General features: G+C 40.9%; 1 protein-coding gene across 1 annotated transcript; it reads left to right on the top strand.

Annotated features, from left to right (window-relative positions):
* The first annotated feature begins 204 nt into the window (after positions 1 to 204).
* On the top strand, positions 205 to 16,413 carry LOC109073314 (stonustoxin subunit alpha-like). Its single transcript, XM_019089455.2, has 5 exons — positions 205 to 280; positions 454 to 729; positions 1,372 to 1,434; positions 13,603 to 13,650; positions 14,964 to 16,413. Exons 2-5 carry the CDS (start codon positions 474 to 476, stop codon positions 15,482 to 15,484), a joined length of 888 nt encoding a protein of 295 aa, XP_018945000.1. The 5' UTR covers positions 205 to 280; positions 454 to 473; the 3' UTR covers positions 15,485 to 16,413.
* Positions 16,414 to 16,779: the final 366 nt, after the last annotated feature.

Here is a 16,779-nt window from a genome sequence, read left to right as displayed (position 1 = left end):
TCTGTCACTGCTTGTGGATAATGTTCGTTTTATGATTCCGATCTAGCTACATGTTCTAATGCATTAATACTGTAAGAAAGTTATTTTCTGTGGCCACGAAAATTTAATTTCTTAGAGCTGATATGAAAGTACACTAAAAGTTCACTGGAAGAACAGATTTTTAATGGTTCCCCCCAGGGTTTCTCTCATTTCTCTGTTGAAAAACTGGTTTCACCTGTTTACCAGGATGCCAGTTCAGAGGAGGAAGAAGAATCTTATACAAAGGTCCTCATTTTACACGGTACGTTCTATCTAGATTTAAAGTTTCCATTGATTTTAGAATTTTAGTTTCTAACAATATTAAGACATTGTGTATCACAATAGTTATCAACCTTATCAAAGTAATTATAGCTTTTTAACACAAATCAGATGATGTTCTGTATCTACTAATGCTCTTTTCTGCTTGTCTTGCAGGGGTGAATCAGTGAAGGGTGATGGCGTCTGTTTCAGAGCAGCTTCTGGCCGCTCTGGATGATCTAGTCACAGATGAACTGAAGAGGTTTAAATGGTACTTAAGGAATCGTAATTGCTTTTCAGCTGCTGCTCTGGAGAAGGCAGATGCTCCTGACACAGTGGATCTGATTATGAAGCGTTTTGGACCAGAAAAAGCTGTAAAGATCACCGTGGACATCCTGAGGAAGATGGACCACAACCATGTGGCTGAACAGTTAGAGAACAAACAAAAGCAAGGTAAATCTAAGTTAAAATCAAATTGTTAGATGTGCCTTTAAAGAATTGGTACACACTTTAAAATAAGCATACAGTAATAAAGTATTTACAAGTCATTTGTAATCTGTTATAATGTGTATATATACTGTAGTCTCTAATATACTGTAGTCTCTACATTGTTTATATATTAATAGGCTATTCACAAATAGTGAGTTCTTCATTCATTATCACTGTAATTAACAAATGATGGTTTAATTAGCTTATATGTGAAGAGTTGGATAATGTCCTGTAGGCTTTGTTAACTTATCGTAATTAGTTCTTAATTTATAAATGAATTAACAATGCAGAGGCTACAGTTTATATACTATCAATCATCTAGTTTGGAAATGATTTATAAACTTTGTTACTGTAATATCATTATTAAGTGTTACCGAAAGAATATATAACGTGAAACTAAAGAATACATTTTTCATAATATATCTGAAATATAAAAATAAAACTATTTTTCTAGAATTGATTTTTCACAGAGCCATTGTTTACAGTGTGGTGGTTTTCAGGATAACTATTAGCTTTCAGCCTAAGCTTTCCCCTTTGTTTAGCTGATGTATTTGTTTGGTTTTATGTCACTGTATTTTCATTCTGATCTCTTTCTCTGTCACACAGCTCAAGCTGAGAGCAGTATTGAGGATCCTGCGCTTGTTGAAGCCAATTCAAAACTCATCAGGGGTAAATAAACCCCTGCACAGAAAACAAACAAACAAAAACACATTTGAGTTTATTCTTACTTTGTAATTTGGATGTAATGGGTCATCCACTGACAGCTAATTGAATGAACACAGGTGCAGTTTATTAAAATAAATCAATACAAAACAGAAATAAAGACATGACATTAGTAGTCATAAACTTGACTTAAATGTGACCTGGCTTGAAAAAGGGTGCGAAAGGGGCTGATAGGGACTTCATTACAAATAAGCTGGGAGAGTGTGGGAGGAGGATGTAGAAACCGAAAAAAGGCTGTTCCTACAGTGCAGATATTATCCCCAGAGCCCTTGAACTTCTCCATTTCAGTGGATTATACAAGATGGATCAGACAATTTGATTGCTTTCATCTAGCATCAGGACTGAGTGCAAAACCAATGCAATACAACTCCCTGTTATATGCCATGGGAGATGAGATAATATCCCTGCACAATTACTGCTGAGTGAGTCAAAAAGAAAGAAATATGATTTTGTTGTAGAAGAAAAAAAATGCAGAGATATTTATAGCGGCAGTACACAAGTTGACAGAACACTGCAGTTTTGAAGCATTAAAATGTTAATTAATCAGAGACCAGATAGTTGTAGGAATTAAAAACAGTTGACAGGGACATTGTACATTAATAAAACATTCCTGTAAATGTTCCAAAATTAGTCAAAGGCTATTTTTCATCCGTAGTCCCTGGACAAGATGTTAAGTCACAAAAAAAATAAAAAATTATTATAGAATTAAAAATACATACTAGAAAATGTTATACTTACACAGTACAAATCATACAGTAGTCTTCTGAAAACAATAGGATCAATTAAAAACAATGCAAACAAGATACAAACAATAATAGGATAGTTAGCATATATACAATTCTAGTGTTGACAAATCTGAGTACTACTTAACCAATTCTTCAGTTGAACCCTAAATAAAGCATGTGCCTAGATCTCTTATAGCTGTCAGAATAGTATTCCATTCCTGTGCAGCTTTGACAGAAAAAGCAGACTTAGAAAAATTACTTTGTCTAAGCGGTATGATACAGTCTCCTCTTAATGCTACTCTTGTAGAACTATAATCAGTTGTTCTAATACTAACTAACTGACCAAAAGGGGGAGAAGATAAACCATAAATAATTTTATACATCAAGCATACATTTGCATACTTAATCATGTTTTCCCAACTTAAATTATATTTTTTCAGTATTGGACAATGACGATAATGTACCGATTTCTTGTCAAAGACTTTGTGTACGTTTGTATAAGGACTCTAATGGTTTCACTAATAGAATCACTGAACTCGCCTGAGACCAGGTGGTTAAACAGTAAATCATGTGAGAAATAATCATAGAATACATATACTGTCACCATGTACCAAAGACGAGGATGAAGCCCTCGTTTCCAGTTCACAGTCCAACGAGCACAGGTACGTAACATTCTTTAGCAGAGCCGAAGAGAAGTACATGAAAGGAGTAACCTTGAGACCAGACAACCACTTTTTTTTGTGCTGGCTTTTGAAGTGGGATTGATGAGACTGTTGTTGAGTGAGCACAGGTTGTAGCCAGAGGGGATGATGGGAAGTGTAGTATCTTGAGATGGCTGAGCTGTTGACTGTGACAGTACCCACCCCCCCCTCGAAGGAGTGGCTTCCAGATGCTCCAAAAACAACACAGTCCAGGAGGATGGTGGAGCGGAGGCAGAACAGGAGGAGGGACTGAGGGCCAGGTCCATTCAACAAAGCATCTGGAGACTGAGGCAAAGCATGAAGCCAGCCAGAGCAGAGCCATCAGAGCTGAATTCCACCAGGGCGGAGTAGGCAGAGCTGAGGCCCACCTGAGGGAAGCAGGCAGAGTAGAAGCCCACCAGGGCAGAAGTGACACCCACCAGGGTGGAGCAGATGAAGCCGACGCCCACCAGGGTGGAGTAGATGAAGCTGAGGTCCACCAGGGAGGAACAGGTAGAGCAGATACCCACCAAGGCAGAACAGGCACAACTGGAACATAGAGCACAGACAGATTAACAAAGTCCTCTACAACCGCAACAAAGTAGGCAAAGAGCTCACAGAAAGCCTTCCTGGCCATGACAGGACATTCAAGGGGTTCACGAACAGCCTCCTTGGTTAAGGCAGGACAAATAGGGAATTCACAAGTAATTGCTGATGCGATGAGAGGAGCTCACTTCAGGAGGTTCTGCAGCAGAAGCCACCACAGCGGGAGTTTAATAACTAGAGTGAACTCAAGAGTGGATTTCTCACTTAAGTCCAGGGCAAGATCAGGATACTGACTGAAGTCTTTTCAGAGAGCAGGATCCTGATTGAGCTCTGGGGTGAGAGCGGGATCTTGGCTGAGCTCTGGGATGAGAGCGGACACGGTTTTGTGTTCAGAGGCTGAAGTTGGCACTTGACTGTGCTCAGACACTGAAGCCATCTCTGTGCTAGACTCGGAATCTGGAACATTCTCAGGGTAGACCTCGGAATCTGGAGCCATCTCACGATTCTCTGGAGTGAATTTAGGGCTTTCCTCCTCTGGAAAGTATTTAGAACTCTCATTATCTGGAACGGATTCATGGACTGGGGCAGGCTCTGTAATAGATTTTGGAACTGGAGAGAGCTCCTGGCTTAACTCTGTGATGAATGCCGGATCCAGGCTGAGCTCTGGTAGAGGAGTAGGGAAGACTGGAGGGCGCTCTGGAGGAGCAGACACTGGACTCTGGCCAGGGGCTGAAGCCTGCACTGGACTCTGGACAGGGCCTGGAGCCTGCACTGGACTCTGGTCTGGAACAGATACCCTCGTTGAGCCGATCTCAGGAATAGAAGCCCTCTCTTGGCTAAACTCGGGAACTGAAGCCCTCTCTGGGCTAAAGTCAAGTCTGCTTTATTGTCAGTTCTTCCACATGTACAGTACATACACACAGAGAATTGAAATTGCGTTACTCTCAGACCCTTGGTGCATACAGATAACACTAACAGTAGAACATTAAATATAGATAATAAAATATAAATTACAACTATACAAATAGGTCATGTAATAAAGAAAAATAAGTAAAGCAGCACAAGGCAAATGGTAGATAGAATGCAAACCAGTAAAGTAAACAGTGCAGATATAATGACTAGCGCAAAAGAGCTTATTCAGTCTGATTAAAGTGTCAAAAATCTCAGAGAGTAGTTCTTTATTTAAACTGACAGAAGAGGTGGTTGAATGAGGTCAGTTAACTGCTGAATGAGGTAGAGAGCAGACCAGTGCTGTACAAAGTGTCTGGTGCATGTCCCAGTGTGTTAGTGGGGGCGGGGGGTAGGGACTGAGGTTCAGAGTGGTGCATGGTGAAGGGGGGGGGCAAGGTCGGGAGTTCAGCTTCCTGACAGCCTGATGAATGAAGCTGTCCTGCTGGTCCTGGCCTGGAGACTCCGCAGTCTCCTCCCTGATGGCAGCAGACTGAAGAAGCTGTGTGACGGGTGGGTGGGGTCAATGCAGAGGGCTTTACGGGTGAGACGGGTTCCATAAATGTCCTGGAGGGAGGGGAGGGAGACACAAACAAACTTCTCAGCTGACCTCACTATGCATTGAAGGGTCTTCCAGCAGGATGCGTTGCAGGCGCCATACCACACAGTGATGCAGCAGAATGATCTCGAAGGTGCCTCTGTAGAAGGTGCACATGATGGGGGCCGCGGCTCTTCTCAGTTTGCAGAGGAAGTAGAGATGCTGCTGTGCTCTCTTGGCCAGTGGTGCAGTGTTTTCAGTCCGGGAGAGGTCCTCTGTGATGTCCACACCCAGGAACTTGGTGCTGCTCACTCTCTACACAGTAGTGATGGGCATTTTGGCTCTTTTTCGTGAGCCGGCTCGTTTGACTCAGCTCACTGAACAAACAGCTCTTTAAAAAACAATAATGTTTTTATTATGATAGGTGTGAAAACAATTCTAATTAAATTATTAAATGAAATCATACCCACAATGTCTCACAATTTCTTTAAAAATGCATTGATTTATGAAAAAAGAATACTATTAAACATTTGCATTTAAATTACAACTTTTTAATGTATAGAAACAACAACATTACAAAACAAATACAATCTGAATCTGAACAACGTAATAGAATCCATATTAAAGAAAAATAAATAACTGAAAGGATTAAACTGGTCCCTTTTTTTGGCATGTTATATAACCAGCATGAACTATCTCACTAGTTACGTTTTATATGGTGTGTGTGTGATGGCTCGGCCCCTCCCTCATACCGTATAATTGGTTGACACCTTGTGTATGATTGACAGAAACAGAATGTGAGGCTGATCAGACAGTCGAAACGAATATGTGCGCCTTTAGGCCTATATAATAATTTTTTGTTCTTTGAATTAGTCAATTATTTTAAATAAAATGCATCCATTATTTCATTATTACATAATGATTTAATTTCTATAGGCTATATTTTTTTAAAATAGAGCCTGCTCTTCAGATATGCGAGCCAGCTCCCGTCGTTCACCTACAAGAGCCGGCTCTTAGAGTCGGCTCATTCGCGAACGACCCATCACTACTACACAGACGCACCGTTGATGGTCAGAGGAACATGCTGAGTGTGCACTCTCCTGAAGTCAACAACAATATCCTTCGTCTTCTCCACGTTCAGAGAGAGATTGTTATCACTGCACCACCCGGCCAGGCAGCTCACCGCGCTCCTGTAGTTTGTCTCATCTCTGTTGCTAATGAGACCCACCACAGTCATGTCATCTGCAAACTTAATGAAGAGGTTGGAGTTGTGTGACGGTGTGCAGTCATGGATCAGCAGAGTGAAGAGGAGGGGGCTCAGCACACATCCTTGGGGAGCCCCAGTGTTAAGTGTGACGGTGCTGGATGTGTTGCTGCCGACCTGTACTGCCTGATGTCTTCCAGTCAGAAAGTCTAACAGCCAGTTGCACAGCGAAGTGTTGAGCCCCAGCTGGACCAGTTTGTGAATGAGCTGTTGAGGGATGATTGTGTTGAATGCTGAACTGAAGTCTATGAACAGCATTCTGACGTATGAGTCTTTTTTGAGTGCTGAGTGGAGGATAGTTGAGATGGTGTCATCGGTCGAGAGGTTGGACTGGTATGCAAACTGGAAGGGGTCCAGGGAGGGGGGGGGGACAGCAGACTTGATGTGTTGCATGACTAGCCGTTCAAAGCACTTCATGAGAATAGGGGTAAGTGCAACTGGACGGTAGTCACTGAAGTAGGATGGAGACGGCTTCTTCAGAACTGAGATGATGGTGGTAGCTTTGAGGCATGTGGTGACAACAGCCTGACTAAGCGAGATGTTAAAAATGTCCGGGGACAGCGTCATCACCTGGTCGCCGGGAGGAGGTGGAGTCTTCTGTGCAGTTGAGCTGTTTTGTGCCTCAAAGTGAGCACACCTGGGGGCTGGGGGCTTGTAGTCCGTAATGGTCTGTATCCCCTGCCACGGGCTCCTAGTGTCTCTGCTGTCGCTGAATCAATGGGCTATCCTCCTGGAGTACCGGCACTTAATAATCATAAACTCCACAAGGGTTGAGCAGTGTTTGCAGACCACAACAGCATCGCGGCACCACACATCATTGATGTAAACACAAAGCCCGCCACCACGTGATTAACCTCCCGTGATGAGAGCTCTGTCCGCTCGATAGCATGTCAACTGATCGAGCTGGATAGCGCAGTCTGGAACACGTTTCTTGAGCCATGTTTCCGTGAACACAAAAACACACCAGTCTCTTACAGTCCTCTGAGTTGAGCGTAGTAATCAGATGTAGTCCAGTTTATTGTCCAAAGAACGTATGTTAGCCAGTACAATGTTGGGGATAACTGGCTTGTGAGGGTTAGCCGCTAGCCCAGATACCTCCACTCTTACCCCTCTTCTGCTTCCTTTCACGCCGCTTGTGGCGCCTCCACTGTGGGCGAGATGCAGCAGTGGGGGTCGGTGATGGTGAAGGCCTCTGGAGCAGACTGAGATCCCACAGCTCTTCAGCATGCACGGAGTTTAACTCTAAAAAAGTGGTTCTGCCAACATCGAGCAGAAACTCCCGGCTGTATGCACGCTTAAATACAGGTAGACACGATGAAAACGTACAAAAACACTGCGACTCAAAAAACACAAAAACACTGTTCTGACGATAGACTTGTGTGGTGTAGACTTTTGTGTTGTATTATTGTGTAGGCTAAATTCAGGAACAGGAGCCCTCTGTGGGCTAAACCCATGAACAGGAGCCCTCCGTGGGCTAAACTCGGGGACAGGAGTTGACACTGGAGTGATCTCTGGGGCTGAAGCCGACTCTGGAGCGAGCTCTGGGGGGTGCTCTCGGGCGAGGAAGAGGGCCGTGAGCCATCCATTTCTCCTCTTCCTCCTTTTTTGGTTACGGGTGAATAGGGCGGCCGGTGGGCTTGACTTCGGAACGGCCGGCCGGTTGGAGAGAGCTGCGTCTGGTGGGCTTGACTTTGGAATGGCCGGCGTGTTTGACTTCGGAACAGCCGGCAGACTTGAGTGAGCTGAGGCCGGCGGGCTTGAATCGGGATTAGGAACTGAATTCATGGGGACACCTTTGAGCAGAGGTGGAATGAGGCATAGCCTCTAGAACAGACAGTTGGTTGAAAGCTGGAGCAGATTTTGAGGTTGAAACAGGTTGGAGACTCAAGCCAGAAACTGGAATTGAAACAGGTTGGAGACTCAAGCCAGGAACTCTTATCAGGGCTGAATTCAAGGACTGGGGTTACCAGGATGCCTGCTGCTCGCACTGGCATTAACGGTGGATCCGCCACTCTGGACATTAGTCTTGTCTGCCTTAGCCCAAATTCCATCTTGCTCATACGTCCTGGCATGGCAACCATGACAGACAATGGGTGGTTCTCAATTCTTATTTGTGCATCCTCGTTTCCTTTCCTCGCTTCCTTTCCTTGTGTCTTAGCTCCACCCCTTCAGGATGCGAGACAAGGACACAAGGAAAAGATGCAAGGACGTAGGAGTTGAATCAAGTGAAATTATATATCCTCGCTCCTTTTAGCTTAAGTTAAATTCGTCATCAGCTGCGCTAAAGGGATCTGCCCTTATGTTGTTAAAGCTTGTTATTTAAGACATTCATAATAAATATTAATAAAGCAAGATGCCCTGTTTGAAATATATGCCATGCATGGTTTATTTAAACTGCAAAGGTAAAATATCAATTACAATTATTACAACAGATGTGAAGGGGGAGGAGAATTTATACGTGCATCAGGTTTTTTAATGAAAAGCACTTCCGGAAAGTATACACCTGTTTATCCTCGCTTATAGGTCCTCTGGAAGTCTCCTCACTCGTCGATCCTCGCCCCCTCGCGGTGCAATTAGAGAATTGAGATGTCCTACAAGATGGCTGAGCTTGATCAGTTTCCGGGTCGTAGGATGGAGGACGGAGGAGTGAGGAAACGAGGTGGGATATTGAGAAGCACCCAGAGATTCTGGAGTGGCAACCATCTTGGCCGGGGATTCCGGTGTGTCGGCCATCTTGGCTAGGGAATCCTGGTTAAATTCGGAGGCTGGAGCGGAGTTATGGGCTGTAGTGGACTCTGGAACAGACTCATGGACAGACGTGAACGGGGTTGCTAGTGACTGATTGTGATGGGGGTATCATCAACCTCACCAACGTTGAGGGAGGAACCATCTAGCAACATAGTCAATATACTGAGTGAGGGAACATGTGATAGTTGCTGCAGGTACCTGACCCACAATATGGTCATCGAGTCCCAGCCAGAAAAGAGTCTTCAATGTTTCATCACTCCAGGACACAAGATGAGAGAGTCCGATTAACTCCTCTACATACTCCTCTAGTGGGCAGCCATCTTGAGTACGGATATGGAGTAGTTTGGCAGGATCCAATAAAATGGGGCTCATTCTGCTGTTGTCTCTTGAGGTCTGGTCTTCTGTCACCATGTGCCAAAGATGAGGATGAAGCCCTTGTTTCCAGTTCACAGTCCAGAGAGCACAGGTAAGTAACAGTCTTTATCAGAGCCAAAGAGAAGGGCATGGAAGGAGTACCCTTGAGACCAGACAACAACATGTGTTTGGTGCTGGCTTATGAAGTGGGATTGATGAGGCTGATGTCAGACAGGTGTGGTGATTGTTGAGTGAGCATAGGTTGTAACCAGAGGGGATGATGGTAAGTGTAGTGTGTTGAGATGGCTGAGCTGGTGACTGTGACATATACATCTTAGCTGCCTCTAATGACATATAATCTCTAGTAAACTTAAAATTATAGAGATTAAACTTAACCTGCTTACAAACCTTTTAAACTTGAGCTTTAAATGCAAGTTTAGAATCAGTCAGTATTCCCAGATATTTATATTTAGGTACTACCTGCAGCCTCACCCCTGACACGTAAACATCCAGCTCTTAAATAATACTATTAGATTTAGAGAAAATCATACATACTGTTTTGGACGCATTTAGTTGTAAGCAATTCTCTTTTAATCATGCCGATACTTTTGCCGTTGCATTTTGTATGTTATTTTTAAGTTTGTGTGAAACTATTACCACATAAAAAAGATTACAGGATCATCTGCATACATTTGTATATTAGTGCCAGGACATGCAAGATGAAAATAATTTATATATATATTGCAAAAAGCATTGGACCCAAGATAGATCCTTGCGGAACACCAGTTGATGTACCTAATTCATTGGATAGGTGATTTTGTACTCTTAACTGGATAGTCATATCTATCAGATATATTTCAATGTGTTAGTGTATGCAATGACAAATTTAAACAAGATAACTTAGACATAAGGATTCTATGATTAACAGCCTCAAAGGGTTTCTTTAAATCAAGGAACACAACTCCAACTACACCACTTTTATGTAAGAAAGTTTTGATATTTTCTATAAAAAAAAACAATTTGTGGTTTCCGTTGAGTATTTTGCTCTAAAACCAAACTGCATCGGATGCAATGAAAATGAACTACTACTTAAGTAACTTATAACCTGTTCTGCAACTAGTTTTTCCATAATCTTAGAAACAGTGGGTAAAATACTAATTGGCCTGTAATTATCAATAGAAAAGGGGATCTCCACTTTTGAATATTTTCCCTGAAAAACTGAAAGATTAATAACTTTAGTAACAGGTTTAATTAGAATCAAACTAGACTCTTTGAGCATAACAACATTCATACCATATTTATCTTTTGCTCTAAATGATTTAAGAGATCCAATTGTTCTCATAACATCACAATCACTAACAGGCCTTATTCTAAAAACAGGCTCCACCATTGTAACTTGACAGACATTAGTATTCACAGGCGGAAAGCAACGAGTAATAGTTTCTACGGAATCAAGAAAATGATGATTAAAAATCTCTATCACCTCAGATGGATTGTTTATTGATTTTCCCTTTACTTTAAGTTCTAGAATTTTCTTATCTTCATTTTGTTGTCCTGTTAATTTTTTTTACTCATTCCAAATGATTCTAAGATTGCCTCTTGCTTTTTCTATCATAGTGAGGAAAAAATCTGCTTTAGCTTTAACTAGAAAATCCAGTCAAAATTAGACAAGGGTTAGGTTGTGGGTGCTGTGTTCCTTGATTTACAAAAGGCAATTGACACACAAAATCATAATCTAAATTATTACATTTTAACTTTTCATTAGGTACAATGCAAAGGATTGAGCCATATCTTACATCAGAATCAGAATGAGCTTTATTGCCAGGTATGCTTGTGCATACATGGAATTTGTTTTAGTGTCACAAGCTTCCAGTACACAGAGACAACAACACACAGAACATAAAAAAATAAGATGAGAATAAGAAATACACATATCTAAATACAAATAGAAAAATAAATTGAAAAATAAATAAATTGAATGTACAGTAATGCTATAGATAATAGAATAGGAATAGAATAGAATGAGATGTAGGGATGTACTAGGATGTAGGTGGTAACAAATAAATATAAGGTTATTGCACTTATTTTTATTGCACAATGGGGGGAACATTTAACTGTTCATGAGGCAGATTGCCTGGGGAAGAAACTGTTCTTGTGCCTGGCTGTCCTGGTACTTGGGGCTCTATAGCGCTGACCAGATTGCAAAAGTTTATATAAATAACTTGGATGTGAGGGATCTAGAGTAATTTTCTGAACCCTTTTCCTCATTCTGGATGTATACAGTTCTTGAAGGGTGGGCACCTGGATTAACATACATACAGTTGTCACGGTGCTCCTGTGAGGAGGCGAGGAACGTGGAGACAATGGAGAGTCACAAAGAACAGTCTTTATTAATCTAAACATGGGGTAACAAAGGGCAGACAGGAACACACACAGAACACATTGTCTGGTGTCATCTATACTAAGGAAACAAGGAACAGATAACACTAAGGTTAAGGCGTGTTCTCGCACCACTCAACTTCCAGAGGGGAGGGGGTGTGTGCGCCCTGAAGGCCTATCAGGCTAGGTTTGGCACTCGCCCTGGCCACTACAGCCAGAGACGTATATAGAACTCTGGGTTATACTCAGGAACAGGAGCCCTCTCTGGGCTAAACTCAGGAACTGGAGCCCTATCTGGGCCAGACTCCAGATCTGAGGCCCTCCCTGGGCCAGACGTGGGAACAGCAGCCCTCAATGGGCTGAACATGGAAACAGGTGCACTCTCTAGGCTAGACTCGGGATCTGAGGCCCTCCCTGTGCCACACGCGGGAACAGCAGTCCTCTCTGGGCTCGATGTGGGAAGAGGAGCACTCTCTAGGCTGGACTCGATAATGCAAGCCCACTCTGGGCTGAACTCAGGAACGGAAGCCCTCTCTGGGCCCTGGTCAGGGGCTAGAGCCATCTCCCAACTTTGGTCAGGGGCTAGAGCCAACTGTCTCTTCCTTCTCAATCTCCTCCCCTGAGTTGAGGTCAAAGAGAATGCTGCTGTCCTTATATGGCTCAAGAGTGAATCGGCCGGTGGGCCTGAGAGCGGAGCTGCCGGTGGGCCTGAGAGCGGAGCTGCCGATGGGCCCGACAGTGGAGTGGGCGGCTTGCTTGATGGCTGGCTGGGCTCTGGGCTACGCTGCAAAAGTCTGCGTGTTGAGGCTAGATGCTGATGAAATCCTCAACATCCACTTCTTCAATAACAAAGAAAACACGTCAGCAGCGTCGTATATAAACTGTCACAGCAGTCGCACTCACAACAGACCCGGAAGAGAAGACAATGCTGAATAAAGTCGTAATTTTTGTTATTTTTGGACCAAAATGTATTTTCGATGCTTCAACAAATTTTAACTGACCCACTGATTTCACATGGACTACTTTGTTGATGATTTTATTACCTTTCAATGAACAGGTGGAACTAATAAAGCAAAAACCAATGAGACGACAGAACAAATAGCAAATTAAAAAACATGTAACACATGATGAGATCACATGACAGGAATACATGAGGAGAACAAAGAAACATCAAACAACTAGTGCTTTCAAAATTAGCATGTTAACGTATGTGTTTAATTTTCCCCTCAGTGTCAGCCACTAGTCAAACAAGTGCGGAAAAGCTACAGGTGGTGAGGAGTTTCAGTAGAACATCAGTGAACTGCGGTCATATGAGATGTTGTCAGACCATATGTCAGTAAAAACTAATTATCCTCTCCTGTCAGCCGGTATACTGTGCTCTGTTACGCAGATCTGTTACAAGGATATTTATTAGGATATTAGGATTTTGACATTACAAAAAGTGGTTAAAAACTTTGCTATACTTACATATAACACAACTGCTTACACATAAAAGAAATCCATATAAATCCAGTGGTTTAATTCAAGCCTTCTGAAGTTATGATTACTTTGTATGATGAACAGACCAAATCTTAAGTCATTATTCACTCGCAAATCAAATCATTGAATACGGAAACCATATCAAATATGGCAACAGGTCAATAACATGAAACCTCATTGGTTCCTATGCCATAACATCATGACTTGAGCTCTGTAAACAGAAGATAATTTTTTCATAATAATCTTCTTTTGTGTAGAAGGATTTCTACAAAGAGGAGATCAAAAAGATCTCAGATAGATTTAAAGTCCTGGAGATTCATCTGCTCTCAGAAATGATTCCATTATCATCTCATATCATGGAGAACATGATATTAAAAATGTGTCAGGAATGGATGCAGTATAATTTTCTCTTGACATGAGAATCACACTGTTCATGTCTGTTGATTTCCACAGGCACATTCACCAGCATTGTTCCCAGGACCAGGAACGACTTACTACGATGTAAGTCACTCATCAGAAAAAAAACAAACAGAAAAACTCACTGAGTGTGTTAATGTTCTTCTTGTAGTAGGTGAAAGAAAACATGATAGAAGAGTTTGATAATTGATCATGCAAATTAGGATTTTCACAGGATATCTTAAACTGTACTGAGACACTGATGTTATGTTAAAGTCAAAGATCCTTTGTTTTTATACTGCTTTATTCAAAACAGACTGTTTCAAATCACCTTCACAGAATTAAACATGGAAGTAACAGAATTAATTATGCAAACTTGAAATTAAAAATTCTACTGTAATGCAGCTCTCAGTGCAGTTCAGTGTTGATTCAGTTCAGTTCAATAACCTACTCAGGCTTATTGGAAATTTGTGGTTTTATCTACAGTACATTACCGCAAAACTCAAAAGTTTTACCTATATGTACGAATTGCTGCCGTTTCCTGTTGAAATTAACACTAGAGACAGTAAAACACTGACAACTTATTACTTTCGAAACAAAATGTATGATTTACAGGGCCAGAGTTTCGATGCCACAATTAAAGCACAATTGCATCAGCAAATGTGTTTTATATCAAGTTTATGACTAGGTTTGGTGTAGGGGTATTTCCAGCACAATGGCACATTAACTTCTGGTGACACTCACCGGACATTTAAATTCCAAACCGCAACAATACATACCTGAAGCAACGCAGCAATACGTACCTGTAGTAACGTAATAAAAAGGTATGACAGTCAAGTATTGAACATGCGTTTTAGCAACATTCACTGGACATTTAACTTTGAAACTGATGCAAAACCCGCGGTAAAGTACACAATATCGGTTTTGCAGAAATGTCACCTCAAGCACGTATTTCCAATGAGCCTGGGTTGTCAATAACAGTCAATGTTACAAAATTTGGCAATTATAAACAAATTTAATTATTATCTTCTGTAGAGCGGCTTTACAGATTAGTATCATTATGTAATTCAATTCTAGTTTTGTTCTCATCCAATAGCGTCAGTGCAGTCCAGTCCAGTCAATAATACTGCGGAATATTAAGTGTAGCTAGACAAGGGACAACAGTGGCAAGGAACCAAAATTCCATCAGTGACAGAAATGGAGAAAAGAGCCTTAGGGCAAACCAGGCTCAGTTGGTTCAGTTTTCCTCTAGACTAGATGAACCAACACGGTGTGATATTTTCCAGGAAATGTCATATTAGGTGGAAGGGTAGAACTGTAGTCTGTCTATACTGAACAGAGGCCATGAAGAGTTCAGCTACATGAAAAGATCAAACAGATTCATAATTTCTGATTCTGATGTGTTTTATCTCCATCAGATTACCATCGGCTCACTCTGGATCTCAACACAGTGAATAAACGCCTCCGTCTGTCTGAGAGCAACAGAGTGATTACTGGTACTGAAACAGAGCAGCTGTATCCTGATCATCGAGAGAGATTTGATGTATGTCAGGTGTTGTGTAGAGAGAGTGTGTTTGGACGCTGTTACTGGGAGACTGAATGGAGTGGGAGTGCTGGTGTGTTTATATCATTGTCATATAAGAGCATAAGCAGGAAGGGACGAGGTAATGAGTGTGAGTTTGGACGTAATGATCAGTCCTGGAGTTTGTTCTGCTCTCCCTCCTGTTACTCATTCATACACAACAACATATGGAAAGATCTCCCTGTAAAGTCCATCAGCAGTAGAATAGGAGTGTTTGTGGATCACAGTGCAGGAACTCTGTCCTTCTACAGCGTCTCTGACACAATGAGCCTCATCCACACAGTCCAGACCACATTCACTCAGCCACTCTATCCTGGGTTTAATGTATGTTATGGATCAGTGAAACTGTGTTTATGAATTACAATGGATTGACGAGAGATTCTACCTGTAATAATTAACAGTGAGATGTTATAGTCTCTTATTTTCTCTTCATTACATTAACACTATGGCTGAACTTTGGTCAGTGAAATAACAGAATAAATGTGTGTAATCAATTATCATGTTGACAGTAACGCTTGTTTCACACATACAGTAGTCAACATTTGAAGTGGATCAAAAAAGTTAATCAAAGTTGTCCTAAGAACCAAGTTATCCTAAAAAAAAGGTTTTAGGACAACTTTGATGAAAGGTTTTGATCCACTTCAAATGTTGACTACTGTACTCCATCTGCAGTGTGTATGCGGTGCATTTTAATTTTAGATTTCATTTTACTAATGTATAATTTTATATACTAAATTAACTTTTGTTTGATTTCTGGTATGTGGTCAAGGATGCTACAGCCCATAGCTTCAGTTATAAGTATACCTCTTGAGGCCATGAGGGTGAGGTTTATACTCCACATTACTATCTCTTTTCAGCTGGCACCCATTATTTGACCACAGTATAATATTCTTTAAATGGTGTGTAGAAGTCATGAACAGACATGAAATGAGCATTCAATAATTACAAGTTTTATTTTAAAACTGAAAAGATAACAGTCACATTTTTGCTGAACAATGTGAGATTTGTTCCTTGTAGTTATATCTGAATTGTAATGGGAAGTTGGATGTTTGTTTCTCATCATTTGTCAGATAAACAAGAATGATTATTGATGATTTTACATGTCAAGTCTGTGTCTGATGTTGAATGTGTCGCTGCCTAATTTCACATGCTGCTTTGCTTAATTCGGAAGAAATATTGATATATTTTGAGCCAGTGAGACAACTGACCCCTTCAGTCATGAGTCCTTGATGGAACATGTAAACAATGTAAGAAACAACAACTAATACTGCTTTAAAGACTGGCTGTATTAAAGAATTAATGATTTTTTTTATTATTGATGTATTAATAAAGAACTCAAAAAGAGATGTATTTAATGATATTATTTAGAGTATGAAATGCAGGAAACTGAGGGTTTAAATACAGAAAATGATTGACCAAAGTGATTTATGAAATTTAGGTATTTTATTGTTTAAATTAATAAAATAATTGACTTTTTCTAATTTTTATTTATTTACTCGTGTTTAAATTAATAAATTATTTATTATTTTCATTTGTTGTTTTTATGGAATATATTTATTTATGAGTAATATTTCTACTTTTTTTTTTGTGATTTTTTTTATTACATTTATTTATTTTGTTTTAATATTATGAGAAACAACCAAAAAAAGAAG

This window comes from Cyprinus carpio, chromosome B4, assembly GCF_018340385.1.
Source record: "Cyprinus carpio isolate SPL01 chromosome B4, ASM1834038v1, whole genome shotgun sequence".
Classification (NCBI taxonomy): domain Eukaryota; kingdom Metazoa; phylum Chordata; class Actinopteri; order Cypriniformes; family Cyprinidae; genus Cyprinus; species Cyprinus carpio.
Note: the sequence above shows the minus strand (reverse complement) of the source record. Positions and strands in the feature narration are given on the sequence as shown.